Source organism: Electrona antarctica, assembly GCF_951216825.1.
Source record: "Electrona antarctica genome assembly, chromosome: 13".
NCBI lineage: Eukaryota > Metazoa > Chordata > Actinopteri > Myctophiformes > Myctophidae > Electrona > Electrona antarctica.
The window spans coordinates 28,873,061-28,889,330 of record NC_136794.1 but is presented as its reverse complement, the minus strand read 5'-3'; the positions used below and the strand labels follow the sequence as shown (position 1 = coordinate 28,889,330).

The window sequence follows — 16,270 nt, the reverse complement described above, 5'->3', positions numbered from 1 at the left end:
AGTGTCGATCGCACCAAACCATGAGTCAGTCCAGTATGGGAATGTGGCTGGTTTGTTTTGGGTCTGGGAGCCAAGCCTCTCTCTCTCTCTCTCTCTCCCAAGCAGCTATTTCGTATAATAACTGTCGACCACTCTGTTCTGGATCTGGATAGGATAGGCCTTCCTTTGTTCCTCTCTGGAAGAGAGAGGCTGATGGAAATGGACGTCTGCATGCCTTAGTTTACAACAAGGCAACAAAAAAAGGATAAAATATACAGTAAAATCAGGCATCAAAACGAAACTAAGAAATTAAGCGATTATTCTATAGTTTACTTTTTTCGATTAATCGGATAATCAAGAAGCGCGTTTTATAAAAATGCTTTTTAAATTTTGTCATGAATCCACGAATTGACACGGAAAAATTCGAATTGATTAATGACGTTAATGGCTCTGTAATGACAAGATTATTTTTTTCAAACATTTTCCGAAAAGCAATTATTTCATTAAAATCGATTATGTTTCATAATCAATTAGATTGATTAGTTTGATTAACTGTTGCACGCCTCAAAGAGATGAATGCATCCTGCAGCAGTCCCCGTGCTGTGGGCTTGCCACGTTCTAACCAGTGTTGCCATGTCTGCTATAAGCAACATTAGGCTTATTCTTTCTTTTTTGAGCTTCGTTCTAAAGTGAGGTTGCTTATTTGGGCTTGTTTTCCATTTCTTTTTAATTATTATTTAAACCAGTGGTTCTCAAATATGTTCATGTCAAGGACCCCCAAATTAATATACATTTGTCCCCTAACCCCCCCATCTGAAAAAAATGGCAGGGAGCACCTCGTACCACATTTGTGTCATTACTAGAATGTTTCAAAAAAAAAAAAAAAATCCAAATATTCCACATTATATTTCAAGATCTTTTTAGAAAATAGGAGATCTAGATGCTCACAAGGCGTCGTCATGTGTCGTCGTGAGCCTGTAAAGTTCTCATGTGGCATGGTCGCTTCTTTTGCACTTGTTTCCCCATGCAGTACAGTACTGGTTGCTTGTTTCTCTCACACAATGGCAACACTGGTTGTTCTAACCACCAGGGCTCCATTACAACGCAGGCTGAGCTGCAGCAGGAGTATGGCAGCATATTGATAGCATATGACTGTGTCACTCGAGGACAACTCCCTCCTTTCATTTTTCGCCTTCCCCTTTTCCTTCCCTTTTGTCCTATCAGGGAACACCGGCACGGAGGCTTCCAAACGGGGCCCATATGGCAACGGTAAAACAAGCTAATGTGGAATCGGCGGGCGCACTCATCTAATTATGGCACCTTTAATGCTCCGCTCCCCTGGGAGGGGCGCATCTTCCTTCTTCTTCTTCTTCTTCTGAAGGCTCATGGAAAATTGAGGCTGGCCTTTTATTTAAAAATGTATCTTTCAAGTCGTTGCATTTTTAAATAACCCTGAGATACCGGGGTTGACAGTCTGACTGCTTTGATGCTGTTTCTTTATCACAGCGGTTAGGCTTTTTCTTCTTTTTCGTTTTTTTTCCCACTCGCGCTTGTCGACGTTACAAAATGGGGTAAATGAAATTTCCACATCAAAACATTTACTCACATAATAAGTATGTTTTCAGTTCTGTCTTTGTTTTGGTCTCTTGATGGCGTGCAGTGCACACACATAACCGTGGTGTCATCCAGTACGAATAACTTTGACTGGCGTGACAAGCCTTCAAAGGTGCATGGCTGTTGCCTAAGCCTCTTTGATAAACGCATGAGAACAGTTATGCCCTGATTTATACCAGTTTTGAGTGCCATGTACAACCAAAACACCCATCTATTCACCTTGTTATGTATTGACTAGAGTTAATGCTTACTCTGCTTTTTTCTCCCCATGTAAGACACTCTAAGTCGTCTAAGACACTATAAGACCATCTGTTAAATGCCACGAATTTTACATTGTAGAAAATATAGGCCAGACCAAACTGTTTAGCTCAAGAACAAAAAGAAAATGTTTGTTTGCCCGGGATCCAAACTAGTGGAAATACATTTATTTATATTATTTATTCATATTTATGAAATAATTATAGGAATTGGTTTTTAATTGATGAAAAGTTGTGTTTTTTATCTTTTGATTATTATATATATATATATATATATATTTTGTAAATGAGGAAACAAAAAAGGGGATTGGTCCGCGACCCAAACACGGGTCCCAACCCACTAGCTCTAATAGACAGTGAAACAGTGCTCTAATACAGTGAAACAGTGCTCTAATAGACAGTGAAACAGTGCTCTAATACAGTGAAACAGTGCTCTAATACAGTGAAACAGTGCTCTAATAGACAGTGAAACAGTGATCTAATAGACAGTGAAACAGTGCTCTAATAGACAGTGAAACAGTGCTCTAATAGACAGTGAAACAGTGCTCTAATACAGTGAAACAGTGCTCTAATAGACAGTGAAACAGTGCTCTAATATACAGTGAAACAGTGCTCTAATAGACAGTGAAACAGTGCTCTAATAGACAGTGAAACAGTGCTCTAATAGACAGTGAAACAGTGCTCTAATACAGTGAAACAGTGCTCTAATAGACAGTGAAACAGTGCTCTAATATACAGTGAAACAGTGCTCTAATAGACAGTGAAACAGTGCTCTAATATACAGTGAAACAGTGCTCTAATATACAGTGAAACAGTGCTCTAATAGACAGTGAAACAGTGCTCTAATAGACAGTGAAACAGTGCTCTAATAGACAGTGAAACAGTGCTCTAATAGACAGTGAAACAGTGCTCTAATACAGTGAAACAGTGCTCTAATAGACAGTGAAACAGTGCTCTAATACAGTGAAACAGTGATCTAATAGACAGTGAAACAGTGCTCTAATAGACAGTGAAACAGTGCTCTAATAGACAGTGAAACAGTGCTCTAATACAGTGAAACAGTGATCTAATAGACAGTGAAACAGTGCTCTAATAGACAGTGAAACAGTGCTCTAATAGACAGTGAAACAGTGCTCTAATAGACAGTGAAACAGTGCTCTAATAGACAATGAAACAGTGCTCTAATAGACAGTGAAACAGTGCTCTAATAGACAGTGAAACAGTGCTCTAATAGACAGTGCTTTCTTCCCAACAGGGGGTGAGAGTGTGAACACACACGCCTGTAATTCATTCCAAATATGGGCCTATTATGTACTATGTGCATGACGTTACCCCGACTTCAACACGACGAGCGAACTAGAACAACTTTAAGCTGTCCACAAATTAACAATGTTTTTCTTTTCTTTTTTTAACAAAATTACAACTGCAGACTACGACACCCGTGCACATCTGCAACAAGACGCATGGGAAGCCTAATAAAGCCATCGTTTGGCTCGCTGCCGGTCCTTTCTCAATCCGGCAATCAGAGCAGCACAACAGGTTTTCTTGATGACCGCGCATATCGCATATCAGATGTCGGAATGAGAAAACTACTGGTTTTCCTTATCCGTACCAACATGTGCACACACACACATGTACATTTGCATAAACAAATTTCCCAGACCAGCGTTCTTTGTTTTTGTGTTTTTTCCCTTTTAGTTTGGTGGCTCCATGCTGGAGGTGTTGTTTCAGCCTACAATCAGACAGACGCAGAGCCAAGAGGATGGAACCAGCCTCGCTCCTGATGCGTGAAATTAATGTAGCTGTTCTTTGTTGATAATCCACCAGTTTCAAAAGGCCCCAAACCAACATTTTTCTTACTTTTCAACATTTTCTCTCTCCGACTCTCTCCCTCTCTCACACGCACACAAACTATATTCGCTGCCCTCCTCTATAGTCTAAAATGGAAGTTTGCTAACAAAAAAGGGAATTCTCATTTCAGCCTACACAATATCATCATTAAGTGGAACAAACCAGCTGCAGCTGAATCATATTTTCTCCCTCTCCGTCTCAATCCTTAAAATATTTTGCATTAGGCTTCGCCATGAGAGGGAGAAAATGACTGGGCCATGTTTTCGTGGGGTTTATGTGGAAGTGTGTTTTCTTTGTTGAGGCTAAGATGAGTGAACACGCCACGGCTCAGGGCCACAATCTAGTCATTCACAACCTCCAGCAACAATGATGCACTCATCTCTACGACCTACACATTAAGGAATGAACCGCTCTGCCTTTATCTGACCTCTGGGCAAGAAGGGAGGGGGGGGGGGGGGGGGGGGGGAGTGGAGGTTGGAGAAACGGACTTTAATTACAGGGGGGTGGTGGGGGAGAATAATTCTCACTGGATCGTATGCACGAGGAGAGGAATAGGGGATGACAACAGGCTCGAAATGTAACACCAAAACAGAGAGAAGGGATCACGCTCCACTGCCCCTCCTCGTCTCTAGCTGTAAGGTTCTGCCAAGGCTGTTCAGTCCACTTTAGACCACAGGCTGCTGCAAGTTAGCACCTACAACTATAGAGCCCTGCCCACATGGCACACTATTTTAGAGTCCTAGACCACCAGATTAACCATGTTTGGACTGATATTTTGAAAAAAAAGGTGCAAAACGTAATAAATCAATACAAATCAACAACTTTTCATGGATAAAAGAATAAACGCATAAACTGAGCTTGATTTTATAAGCCCCATTACTTTTCTGTTTTTGTTGCTGTGTGATGTGTTGTAATGAGCTAATACATCTGCAATGTTTGAAAAAATATCCCTATAATGACACACCAATATTGGTGACAGCAGGCCGAAAGTGCAAAAGATCCGGCAGCATAATTGCAGATACCGATGTTGTCAAAAGCTGTATGGACCGGGCCCATCCACCCCATGGGAATGATACAGTAAGTAAGCAAATGTTAAAAACATAGATAGCAGCATGCGTGGGTTCTTATCAGCATCTGGGAGGCACTGGGAAACGATACTTAGTAAATTAGCTAAATTAAGAATAGGCGAGGAATATACAATCAGGGCTTCAAAGATAAATAAATAAAAATAAGAAAATAGATTTTCATTTAAACACGGGAAAGTGGCTTTGACTTACAAGTTCAAGGTAAACAACGGCCGACGGCCCTGAGGTATCAAATATTCCACAAACACACACACAGGACACCTACTGTACGGCACACCCAGGCTAACAGTAAACACACGCAGCGCACACAACACCCCCACTGTTCAAAGCATTGTGTATTAACAGGCCAATGAAAAGGTTTAATACATTCACTGGTTTATGGACCTCTCAATAAAACCTTTATGAGTGGGGTGGCATTTTGCGACTGGGAGACTGACTGGCATTGTTACGGACATTTATGGCGTCGTTGGGTCGCGACCTGGCTCTGTTGTGGGCGCCCCGCTCGCACACACGGCCACTACCAGTGCCGTGGGTTAGGACGATAGGAGCGCCATGGGTGGAGTGGAGTGGACCGACACGGGGCGTCTCTGACAGACGCTGCGGCACTCGAGTGAACGAGACAACTGCTTCATTCCACAGTCACACACAGCTGGCTGCTCCGTGTCGGTCCATGAAATGGTACTGCTAAAAAACTGGAGTTTATACTGCAGACATATTTTGATAATGTTCGCTTGACCACGGTTCTTGGCAAGCGGAGGCAAATGCGGTACGGTCTGACCCAGTTAGACAATGATGGCGTCCACATCTGCAACGTGATCTGTACATCATCTGTGAGAGTGTAGCATCTGCAGGCTTCCTCTTGGCCTCGGTACAGATCATTTTTTGGCCATATGTGTTAATTTCTATTTCTGGGTAAATGCCTTCTGTTTTTGTTTTTGATCATTTATCGCCTGTTCAACACCCTCTGTGCTCAGAGTTTCTATGCTCAACAGGATAAATGCGTACAGTCTCTATGCACTATAGTATTGTACTGGGACCAGAGTTCTGCATTCATTTTGAAAGCAATATAACTACAATACTCAATGTTCTTTTGTCTATGACCCAGGACCTCACGTGACCCATTTTGTGGTCAGCCCGTGGGCCCTATCCATGTGGTAGTCCAGTCTTTCTCCTATATGGGTATGCAGAATTACCACAGGAATGTAAAATGGATGGGGGGGGGGGGGGGGGGGGCTTATGTTTATTAACATATTGACAAACTTTGTGTAAACCTGCTGATCTGTAAAGTATTAATCCAAAAAGATAAATTCAAATAAAAATACCGGGAAAAAAATAGTCTCATGGGAGGGCTGTGGGCAATTCAGAAACCCGTCCAGTGACATTGTTGATGGGGAATCCAAGCTAATAGAAACTGCAGGCTTTCTATTCCTGAAAAGTTGCAATGCCAAAATGGAAGCAATCGTTCTCACGATAATACAAAATCTAAATATATATATTTTTAAATCTTGTTTTAAAAAAAATTCTGCCTAATGATGATGTCACTGGTGGACGGGTTTCTGAACTGCCCAAAGGCCCTCTTATGAGACAGAGTAGAAAACAATGGTGGTATTGTATCATGAACATTAGTGAGGACCAATTATATGAAGATACGTTGAAAAGTGGTGAAGTGGTCCTTTAAAGAGGTGGGTTGACATTCATTGAGCATCAGATGCTAGCGATGGTTTAGTAAAATGTTGTAGTCGGATAGAGGGGCTAGGTACTTGGATTCAGAAATCAGGGGAAGGCGGTACTAAAGCAAAACAATAAATGGGAACAGTAAATTTGCAGTACACAGCAAAAACATGATGTATCCATTTGTAACTCTGATAGTATACATTTTGCTCACACTCAGAGTTAATATAACAGAGGATTTTACCGTGTATACAGTGGATATCGCTTGGTGGCCAGATACCAGTGGTAGAAACTAAGTACATTTACTCAAATGAGGTACTTTAATTTAATTTTAGCATGTCCAGTTTTTCAATACTGTATACTTCAAGGCAAATGTACTTTTTACTCCACAATTATGACAGTTTTAGTCACAAGTTGCTTTGTAGAATTGGATTTAGAAAGATTGACACATTTTCACAAAATTGTGAAATGTGATATTTAGATTTTTTGATTATTATTACCGCCGGAACTCAAGTAATGTTGGGCTAGCCGCAATTTGCAACTCTAGATTTTTTTATAATGGGATGAATCTAGAGTTGCAATACCCTCCATTGACTCCCTACTCGTCCAATTTGCGTTTGCGATCTGCTTGTATTAAACAACGTTAAACTCACCAACATTGCAGCTCTAGGCCAAGCTTGAATTATCCTCTTTCAATCTGCAGAGCTTGTTTTTCATAAAAATCCACCGTAGACATATTATGAGCTACTTTCTGTCAAGAAATTCTGTGCAGGTGATTCTTTTTCCAAGTGCTGGAGTTTGGAAGCACTCGTCGTTAAGTTACTGAACGGCCCTGCGTACCACCCGTTTCGAATCTGCACATAATGCAGGAGGCAGCAGCGCGACCCGTTAAGGAAAACGAGTGCTTCCAAACTGCAACACTTAGAAAAAGAATCACATGCATAGAATTTCTTGACAGAAAGTAGCTCATAACATGTCTACGGTGGATTTTTATGAAAAAACAAGCTCGGCAGATTGAAAGAGGATAATTCAAGCTTGGCCTACAGCTGCAATGTTGGTGAGTTTAACGTTGTTTAATACAAGCAGATCGCAAACGCAATTTGGATGAGTAGGGAGTCAATGGAGGGTATTGCAACTCTAGATTCATCCCATTATAAAAAAATCTAGAGTTGCAAATTGCGGCTAATGTTGGGCATGCTGGGCATTTACTTGTTGTAAGTGTTTTTGCACATTGTGGCATTGCTACTTTTACTTGAGTACAATGAGTACTTCTTCCACCTCTGCCAGATACAGAGGGATAGCTCAATGAATTCACAGCGAGGGTGCAGCTTCTTGGAATAAATATTGAATAAAGGAATCGATGGAAGATTAATGCGGATAATCAAAAGATTGTCACGCAGCGTGCCGTGATGTAACAGCATTAGGCCCTCCATTGTGCCGTGATTCCCGATGTCCAATCAGTGCCACTCGGAGGTGATTCACGCTTTCATAAGTGGAGGTTAGTCTCTCACGCATTGGGGCGCTGGCTGGCGCTGCGGGAAAGCAAAGCCATTCAAATGTCCACTAATCCCGAAACAAATCTGAAACGTCGTGACTTAAACGATTCGTTCAAACGTTTCCAATGAGACTACTCAAAATGCGAGACGCGCGTCCTCCTCCTCCTTTGTGTGGCGTGAGGTTTGGGCTCCTTGAGGTCTGGGCTCCTCACTGGGAGGGAAGATTCATCTGCAAACTGAGACCTTTTGCTGAGACTTGATTCACAATCACAGTTAATAAGATGTTTGTACAACGACGGTGTCTGTTGACTCTAAGTGCATGTAGCACTGCACCAGATTTACATAGTGTGTGTGTGTGTGTGTGTGTCTGTCTCTCTCTCTACTGTGGCTCTCTGCCGTGCTAACATCGGTGAGCAGCAGAGTGGGTCTGACACACTTTGCATAGCGCGAGGGGAAATTGCATTAATGCCGCTGCCTCTCTCCTCTGCCTACCAGGTGGAAGGGAATAATAACCACGGGGCAGAATTGTTCACAGTGTTTAGCGCGGGAGGACGGCGGGATGCCATTTTCCTACTTGTGCAGACGGAACACGCGTTAGCGGTAAACTGCCGTGATGTGGCATGTTTAAGGGTCCGTTTAGCTTCCCCCCCCCCCCCCCTACGTTACTGACATTTGTAGCATTTCTCGTTTGGTTGAGGACTGAGCGCTGAATGTGAGAGAGCGTTTCGGTTGGATGGAGCAACGAGCACGTTGAGGTCGGATAACACACAGACAGGAACATATCATCCCTGTCGGGTGGAAACCTCACATGTCCAAAAAAAATAATTCAAAAATAGATAAAGTAGCAGATCTACAAGTTCAAGTTTCGAGCTTGTGCATCTGCTATGTTTGATGCTTTTGTGTGACACTCTAGTATTGCATTAATTTACAAAAAAAACACAAAAAAGTTAAAATATAGAGGTTTCTGCCCCAAAGCAACGATTATGTAAAAAACAGAACCCCAGTTTAATATGCATGAGGCCACGGACACCCACTTGATTTTTTTTTTTATCTCTGGGACACCACTGAGAAATCCTCAGTGTTATTAACTCTGAGAGTGCACACATGGGACCAAATGGACCTGTAAGAGTTACAGACATGTAAGGGTCCAATTGGTTCCAGAATATCATCAATTATTTAGCCGGGGACCACCGTTAAGGACCACTGGTATATTCAATGACGAGCTCCAGGAGAAATAAGAGAACATTGGTCAGAGACAGAAGTTCTGTGACTTCAGTGTTTCACATTGTTAATCAAAATCAACTCTGCACAGCTTTGCCAGAAACGCAGCTCACCCTCCGCAGTGACAAATATCTACCTCCGACAATTTCACGCACATCTGCCATCCGAACCAATTCACGAGTCCCTCTAGTAAGACACGTCAGCGCCAATGGAACAAACGCGCCTCGCTTCTCGTATTATTTATTTTATTATTTTTTTAGTTTATGAATGCAGCCGTTTGACGGGGGAATACACTGTGCTGCGCTGTGTGTGCACTGTGCGCTGAACGCTGAACAGAAACAACTTGTGTCATCCAGCGGGCTGCCATGCCTCACAAAACAAACACGCTTCATTTCATCCTCACAGGATGATCTGGAGGATTTGACAAAAGACCCCCACTTAACTGAATGAGGTAATTATCTCCATTCTAACCACGTACTGCTCTACCTACCCCACAACCTGACAGTACAGCAACAGTACGGTACGGATGATGTCAATAGAGACCGCAGGTACCACTGTGGGGCCCCTAGTGTACACACTACACAGAACACCTACTCACCCATTAGTTGCATACAAAACCCCAGGCTTTGTGTTGGAAGCTAAAGGTTTGTGTGTGTGTGTATGTGTGTGTGGGGGGGGGGAGCACCCCCAAAAGATCCCCTGAATCCACCCCCTCTTCCCTTTTTATCATGTGTGAGAATGTATAAAATGCACAGGGGCGGGGGGATGGGGAGGCTGTGGGTTAAGGACGCCCGAGGCCACAGCCGTGTGTCGCGCTCTGCCGTGTGGGTGGACAGTTTGATGCTGCACCACCCCGAGGCCTGTGTTACCTCAAAGTCCATTAATAACCAAGATGGGAACCTCTCCAGATCCTGGGCCTAGCCCTCCTCTCCTCCTGAAACGCACAAACACGTGCATAATGGAGGCTTTTAATTCAGACTCTATCTTTCTCCTGGAATCTCTCTCTCCCTCCTCTCCTCACCTCCTCCTCTTCCACCGTATAAGCCCCTGTGTTTCACTAAGTCTGTTTTCTTGGCCTGCGTTTACTCCATAAAAGATCAAGGGGACATGAAAAGGCACTGCATTCAGGTCGCTGCTAGCAACACTTAAGGGAACGCGCTTGGAAAATAAAAAAGAGGGTTGCAAAACACAGAAAATGATTTAGAGGCTTCTAAGGTTTCTTCTGAGGTATAGGCAAACAATCATGCCGTTTAACCCCCCTCCCCCCCTTTACAAACTTCAGAAAAATGTTAATCTTGGAGTAGTTTTCGCCCTCACAATGCTAGTGTGAGAGGCAGTCTTTTTGTCTAGCTAATCGATTATTGAAATGTCTTTGGTTGGAACACCTTTGACATGGCTGGTAGAGCCCGAGTGATGGGTTGGACAGGATGCCCTCTCCAACTCATATGCTAAAAATAAAACAAAATGAAAACATCAAAGGCCTTTTCTGCTGGAAATAGACTAGACTCTACCATTCCATTGTGTGCAACAGATTAGAGTGCATTCACTTCCAAACACCACTTCCTCTAGCTCCTTCAAAGGATATGGACATACACCAACTTTTCTTTAAAACATAAAACTTTATAATTATGTGGAAAAGAAAGTATCACAGCAAAATGTATTACAGTTACAAAATGAAGAGAATTTCGTCTTTGTCGGGTGGAAAACTGGTATGTCCAAAACTGTTACTTTTCAGGATTCAAAAACAGCAGATCTACAAGATTGTTTCGAGCTTGTGGATCTGCTACTTTTGTGTGACGCTGTAGTAGTATGATCAAGTAGAGCGTTAATTTTGCGAGGAAAAACCCACAACATATATGGAGAGAAGATGTTTCTGCCCCGACAGCGACGACATTTTGGAAGTTCATGTCGGTGTGGCAGCCTCTCCTCCTCCTGAGAGGGCCTGCTTAGGCCATTCAAGAGACAGTAGCGTGTGCCAAGGCCTCTGGCCCAAACCTGGCAACTCCAGGTGGAGCAGCACAGAATATAGCCCGCCGAGCCACAATTTGGCTGCCTCTCTGCCGGCGCGGTGGAGAGGGAGGAGGGGTGGGTATGGAGGCGAGCGAGGGGGATTCTAGCCGTCTTACGTCTTCTAGCACAAAGGATAAAAATGGATACAACCGGATATGAGGTGGTGGCACCGCCTATGGGAAACATGAAGGCTCTTACACGTTCACCCCCAACACCCCCGCTCTCCCCCCTTTTCCCTCGAAAACCACACAAAATATAAAAGAGACTCTCTTCTAACACGTGAAGATTGGGGGAACGTTTATGGGTGCCGACACAATGTCTCCAGGATGGGGGGGGTAGGGGGATGGGGTAGAGGGGGAGGTGGGGGAGACTGGCTTTGATTTTGGAGCAGGAGAGGTGCCTGCGAGTCTCTGTGTCTGGGAAGCCACCACAGGTTTGTGGCCCGTGGCTGCGTGTCAGCCAGGCACGGCTCCCCTGGCAGCAGACTTTCCGACAGCCCTCTAAATCCATCACGCTCTCTGCCACTAATGGACCAGAAGTTAAGTGTGCCCACTTTTGTGAACGAGCGGCGACTCCTCGGAGTCGGGGCCTGTCTGCTGCTCGCCTTGCCTCGCCTGCCTCCCCACCTCCTCCTGCGCGGGACGCTGGTGGTCCGCCGGGTCTGCCAGGAGGAGACTCTTGAAACCCCCTCCCAGAGCCGCCCAGGAGAACGCAGCCGTGTCGACCTGGAGGAGGCCGAGAGAGAGAGAGAGGGAGAGGGAGTATATAGCACACGGAGGAGGAATCCCACATGTATTGGGAGAGTGATTGAACTACAGTATTCATGTTTTCATCCTCTGCCTGTCACGTCGGGAGATGCTATAGCTACCTTGACGTGGTGTCTCCTGGCCACATCGGGCCTCCTGCATAGTCCCTGAAGCCTCTTGCACAGCTGCTCAGGTGTAGAGTACAGATACTCCGCTTTGAGGAGCGAGAAGAAAGAACGAGATTCAAGCGTGTGTGTACACACACACACACACACACACGCAAAGACACGTAAGCACACACACATCTGAAATGAAACAAAAACCTCAAAGCATATGAAGCTAGATACAGTACTGCTCACTTTTATAATTAAAAATACATATTACACTGAACTGGGACAGGTTTTACATAATTGAACTCGTATTCTTTTTAAAGATTCACATTATTTATGCAAATCTAATTGAAAGAAGAGCCGGTTATGGACTTAAGAAGGTTCATTTGCAAAGGGAATCCATTGGCAGGCGCTTCTCTTGCAACTTTTTCACAGGAATATATCACCTTAAAAGGCAGAGGAATCCTTGCAAATTTAAATGACCTGGGAAGTTTTGATCATTTATTTGCACAGCGGGAGGTCATGACTGATTTATTTATATATATATCGCATTCGCCGCCGCACGACGGCGTTGCAAAAAATAGCTGATCTACTGTGAGCTTGTAGATCTACCATGTTCGGCATGCCAACGACAAATTATAAATGATTTACCTGGGAATATTTCTGGATACACTAAAGCATTGGGACAAAGTGGGTAGCAGCCACAATGGACAGCTTCCAACCTGCATTGTATTAGAAGAAGATAGCGGGTAATACACATACACAGAAGCCATAATGCAAACATTGTGCAATTCCTTGGCCTTAAGTTATGCAGTGTGCTGCTAGATGTATCAGAAACCCATTTGCGGGAAACATCTAGCATTGGCAGCTAGACGGACCGAGGCCGGTCGCTCTGTCCCTAACATAGCAAGCTCAAAACGTTATCCGGCGCTAAATAATTGTCTGAGTTGAGCAGCTGTGTCAAAATTGACGCTAATAATTGTCTGGGTTGAGCAGTCATGTCAAAACGGGGGCCATTGTGTCATTGTTGACATTGGTTTCTTTTCATGAACGTTTCAGACTAAATGAAATCCTGGACGGACTGGCTGAGTAAATCCAGAGGGGAGAAGCCCATCCATAGGACAATTCCCAGCAATGTGGAACAGCACATGTCATGACCATTACTTAGTTAAGGCATCCAATTTAGTGAGTCTGCAATGCCAAATAGAAGTCAGACTGGTCAAATAACATCCGAAAATAGAAATCACACTTGCGTGAAGTTAGGGGCGCCTCACTCCTTCAAACAACACTGTACTCTGTTTGTTTAAAGTGCTCTAAACAAACAGTAGAAAGTCCATAGACGTGGATCTACTCAGTTTAAAGTGCTCTAAAATTCCATAGACTGCCATATGACATTCATTTCCGAAAGCCAAGGCCAGCCAAAGCTACCGGCCCTCAAAAAACAACAATAAGAATGACGCAGTTCACAATCACCATACACTTTTTCCCCTTCGACTGAACTTATTTGAACCCCACCGACCACCGTAGTTGCCCTCCTATTTAAACATTTTGTACAAGGTACGTTAATATTTGATGACTTTTCAATCTCACTCCATGCCCATCACTTTAAGCGCATCATTCTTCACGCTGAGGAGGACATGCATATTTAAACAGCAGATTCATTTCCAGCACTATCATTTCACAGGACTTAATTGACGGACAAAGAAAGCCCGTTGGCACCACCACGCTCTGCCACCTTTTGCAAGCTGTGCCGATTGCCGCCGATTAGTTACAAAAACTCACGTTACACCTCGAGTTACACCAACAGTCTGCTGAGCAAGGCTCTGCTTTCAACGCCCTGAATCAAGGTGTTCCGCAGGCTTCCTCAATGACTGGTGTAGTGACAAAAAGTAAAGCAATAACACTCATCAAGCTAATTTGGCGGTTGTGGCTGCACCGCAGCCCTCTGGTTTTCGGTGACAGAAGAAAAGAAATCTATGAAAGCTATTATTAAGGTCAGTTCCGTTCCATTGGCATGATGTGTAAGCGTGCAAATGGTTATCAGGCTTTTCATCTCAAATATAATTAGCTGATAATTTTGCTGGGCTAAATTACTTCATCACTGCAGGGCATGAATAGGCGTCTGCTCACACTGCCTGCCCATAATTAATCAGATTAGGCCAAATTCAACAATAATGAGGATGAAACACATTGGTGACACCTCAGTTCGGCGGCAATATGAGTGGACGCCTCATTTAGGATGCTGCAGCCACTCTCTCTCTCTGGGGCTTTTATTGTTTACTGTTGGACTAGGTCGAGGGTTGGGAACCATTCCGGCTCCTCAAAGATTCCCTCTTAACGGTCCAATTCCTTAACTGTTCCCTTTAGCCACTCCAATCAAATTGAAAGAAATATAATATATGTATCATTTTTATAAACACAAATTCAATCATACGTACTAGGGATGTCCCGTTCACGTTGTTCTTGCTCCGATCCGATTCCGATCATTTGATTTTGAGTATCTGCCAATACCGATTTTTCACGAGCCGATATATACATTTTGTAATAACACACACAAAATATCCAAAATCACAGACAATATCCAGTGTAATATCATGATATGGATATAATTGCGACCGAAACTATGGAATTGTGCGTCTTTTGTCCGTCAGTCACTAAAAATCCCCATATATGGGAAAAGCACCCATATATTGTGCCCAGGTCTCGTGACATCACTATGACATCATCAGGATGATTAAGCCCATATATGGAGATCAATATTAGTATATGGATATAATGTCAGAACCTGCTCTGAAATTCCCCATCCATCCTTCCTCTTTGATGTCTCCCTTTTGACTGATACCTGTCCATTTAAACTCTAGACAGGCCTGCCCCAAAGTTATTTGTGCAGCCGCGCCCGGCAGCCGGCGAAAATCTGAGTTCTCAACAGGCCCGGAAATTAAGTCCCGGCCCTACCTGGGCCCTCATCAAACCCTGTACACTCAAGACACTGCCCCCATTGCCACCCTTAGATCTCCATATACGAAGCTGACCTGTTCCAATATTCCATATGTTGATCTGACCTCATCAAACCTGGTAGGCACACTCAAGACACGCTCCATATATGGCCAGTGCACGCGACCTCAGGCGTCTTACTGGTAATAATGATACTAGGGATGTCTTTTGCTCCCGATCCGATCCGATCATTTGAAAATCACATGATCGGATCGGGACAACCCTAATACATACAGTATTGCACATGTTATTGTGGTGGTTCGTACGTGTCCAATTGGTTACATGTGGACATTCATGTAACCGTCCGTCTGTCCCTCATGCCTTGTGACAGGCTCTATAGTCTATATGGCCCTCAGTCCGTCACACCTTGTGACACGCTCCATATATGGCCGTCTCTATATATGGCCGTCTCCATATCCAATATGAAGATCATGACACTGACCTCATCTGACCCTGAATAGCCATACATGGAGAAGACTGGATCATAACCTAGATCTGCATATGTGGAAACAGCCAGCAACTCTACATCTGACCTCAAACCTTGGGTTTAGTCAGAAAACTTTTTCTTAAGTAGTTTAGAACATACGTGGTTCTCAATACAGCAGATATAGTATTTAAGCTTATTACAAGCTTGTACATCTGCTATTGAGGTCTAAATGGGTTAAACTATTCACAATAGCAGAAGAAAACACCCAATGTGTGGCTGAGGAGGCACTCAGTGCCCTCCCTCCACCTGAGCACCACTCACCAGGGGAAACCCGCACTGACCCGAGAATATGTCTATGTTCTCGTGTGTGTGCATAGTTTAAAAAAAACACACATATGGATGTGCACAAGAATACATGAATGCACACGCACACGCACACACACACACACACACACACACACACACACACACACACACACACACACACACACACACACACACACCGCAACCACATAGATTACTATCAATAGATCGTGGTGGGTGGGCTGTGCCTCTCCGTTCCCCCTGGTTTTGGATCAAAGGAAGTAGGAACATCATTGTAGAAGGCTCCCCCTAAGGGACGGCTCCTCCTCAAACTCAGAAGGACACTCTTTTTCTCTGCCATAATTAGCAGACGTTTCATTCTGCGGTGTTTTGCTCTCCGCCATTAGACGCTTCCTCCTCGCACACATTCTGCTGGTAAACACGCAGACGCACACGGAGCAGTGACAGCATAACTATATATCTCTCTGCTCCTCCTGACCCGTTTC

The 16,270-nt window shown here is 43.9% G+C and overlaps 1 protein-coding gene across 6 annotated transcripts in view; it reads right to left on the bottom strand.

Moving 5' to 3' along the window:
* Positions 1–10,779: 10,779 nt before the first annotated feature.
* Positions 10,780–16,270, bottom strand: part of gtdc1 (glycosyltransferase-like domain containing 1) — a 59,292-nt gene continuing 53,801 nt past the window's right edge. For 5 of the 6 annotated variants that reach the window (XM_079518063.1, XM_079518061.1, XM_079518062.1 and 2 more), the window contains exons 10-12: positions 12,692–12,762; positions 12,053–12,144; positions 10,780–11,909 (exon numbers count right to left, since the gene is read on the bottom strand). In XM_079518063.1, coding sequence (XP_079374189.1) covers positions 11,724–11,909; positions 12,053–12,144; positions 12,692–12,762 — 349 coding nt within the window. In that variant the 3' untranslated portion in view covers positions 10,780–11,723. The remainder of the gene's footprint in view (positions 11,910–12,052; positions 12,145–12,691; positions 12,763–16,270) is intronic. The other variant, XM_079518064.1, reaches the window with a different exon arrangement.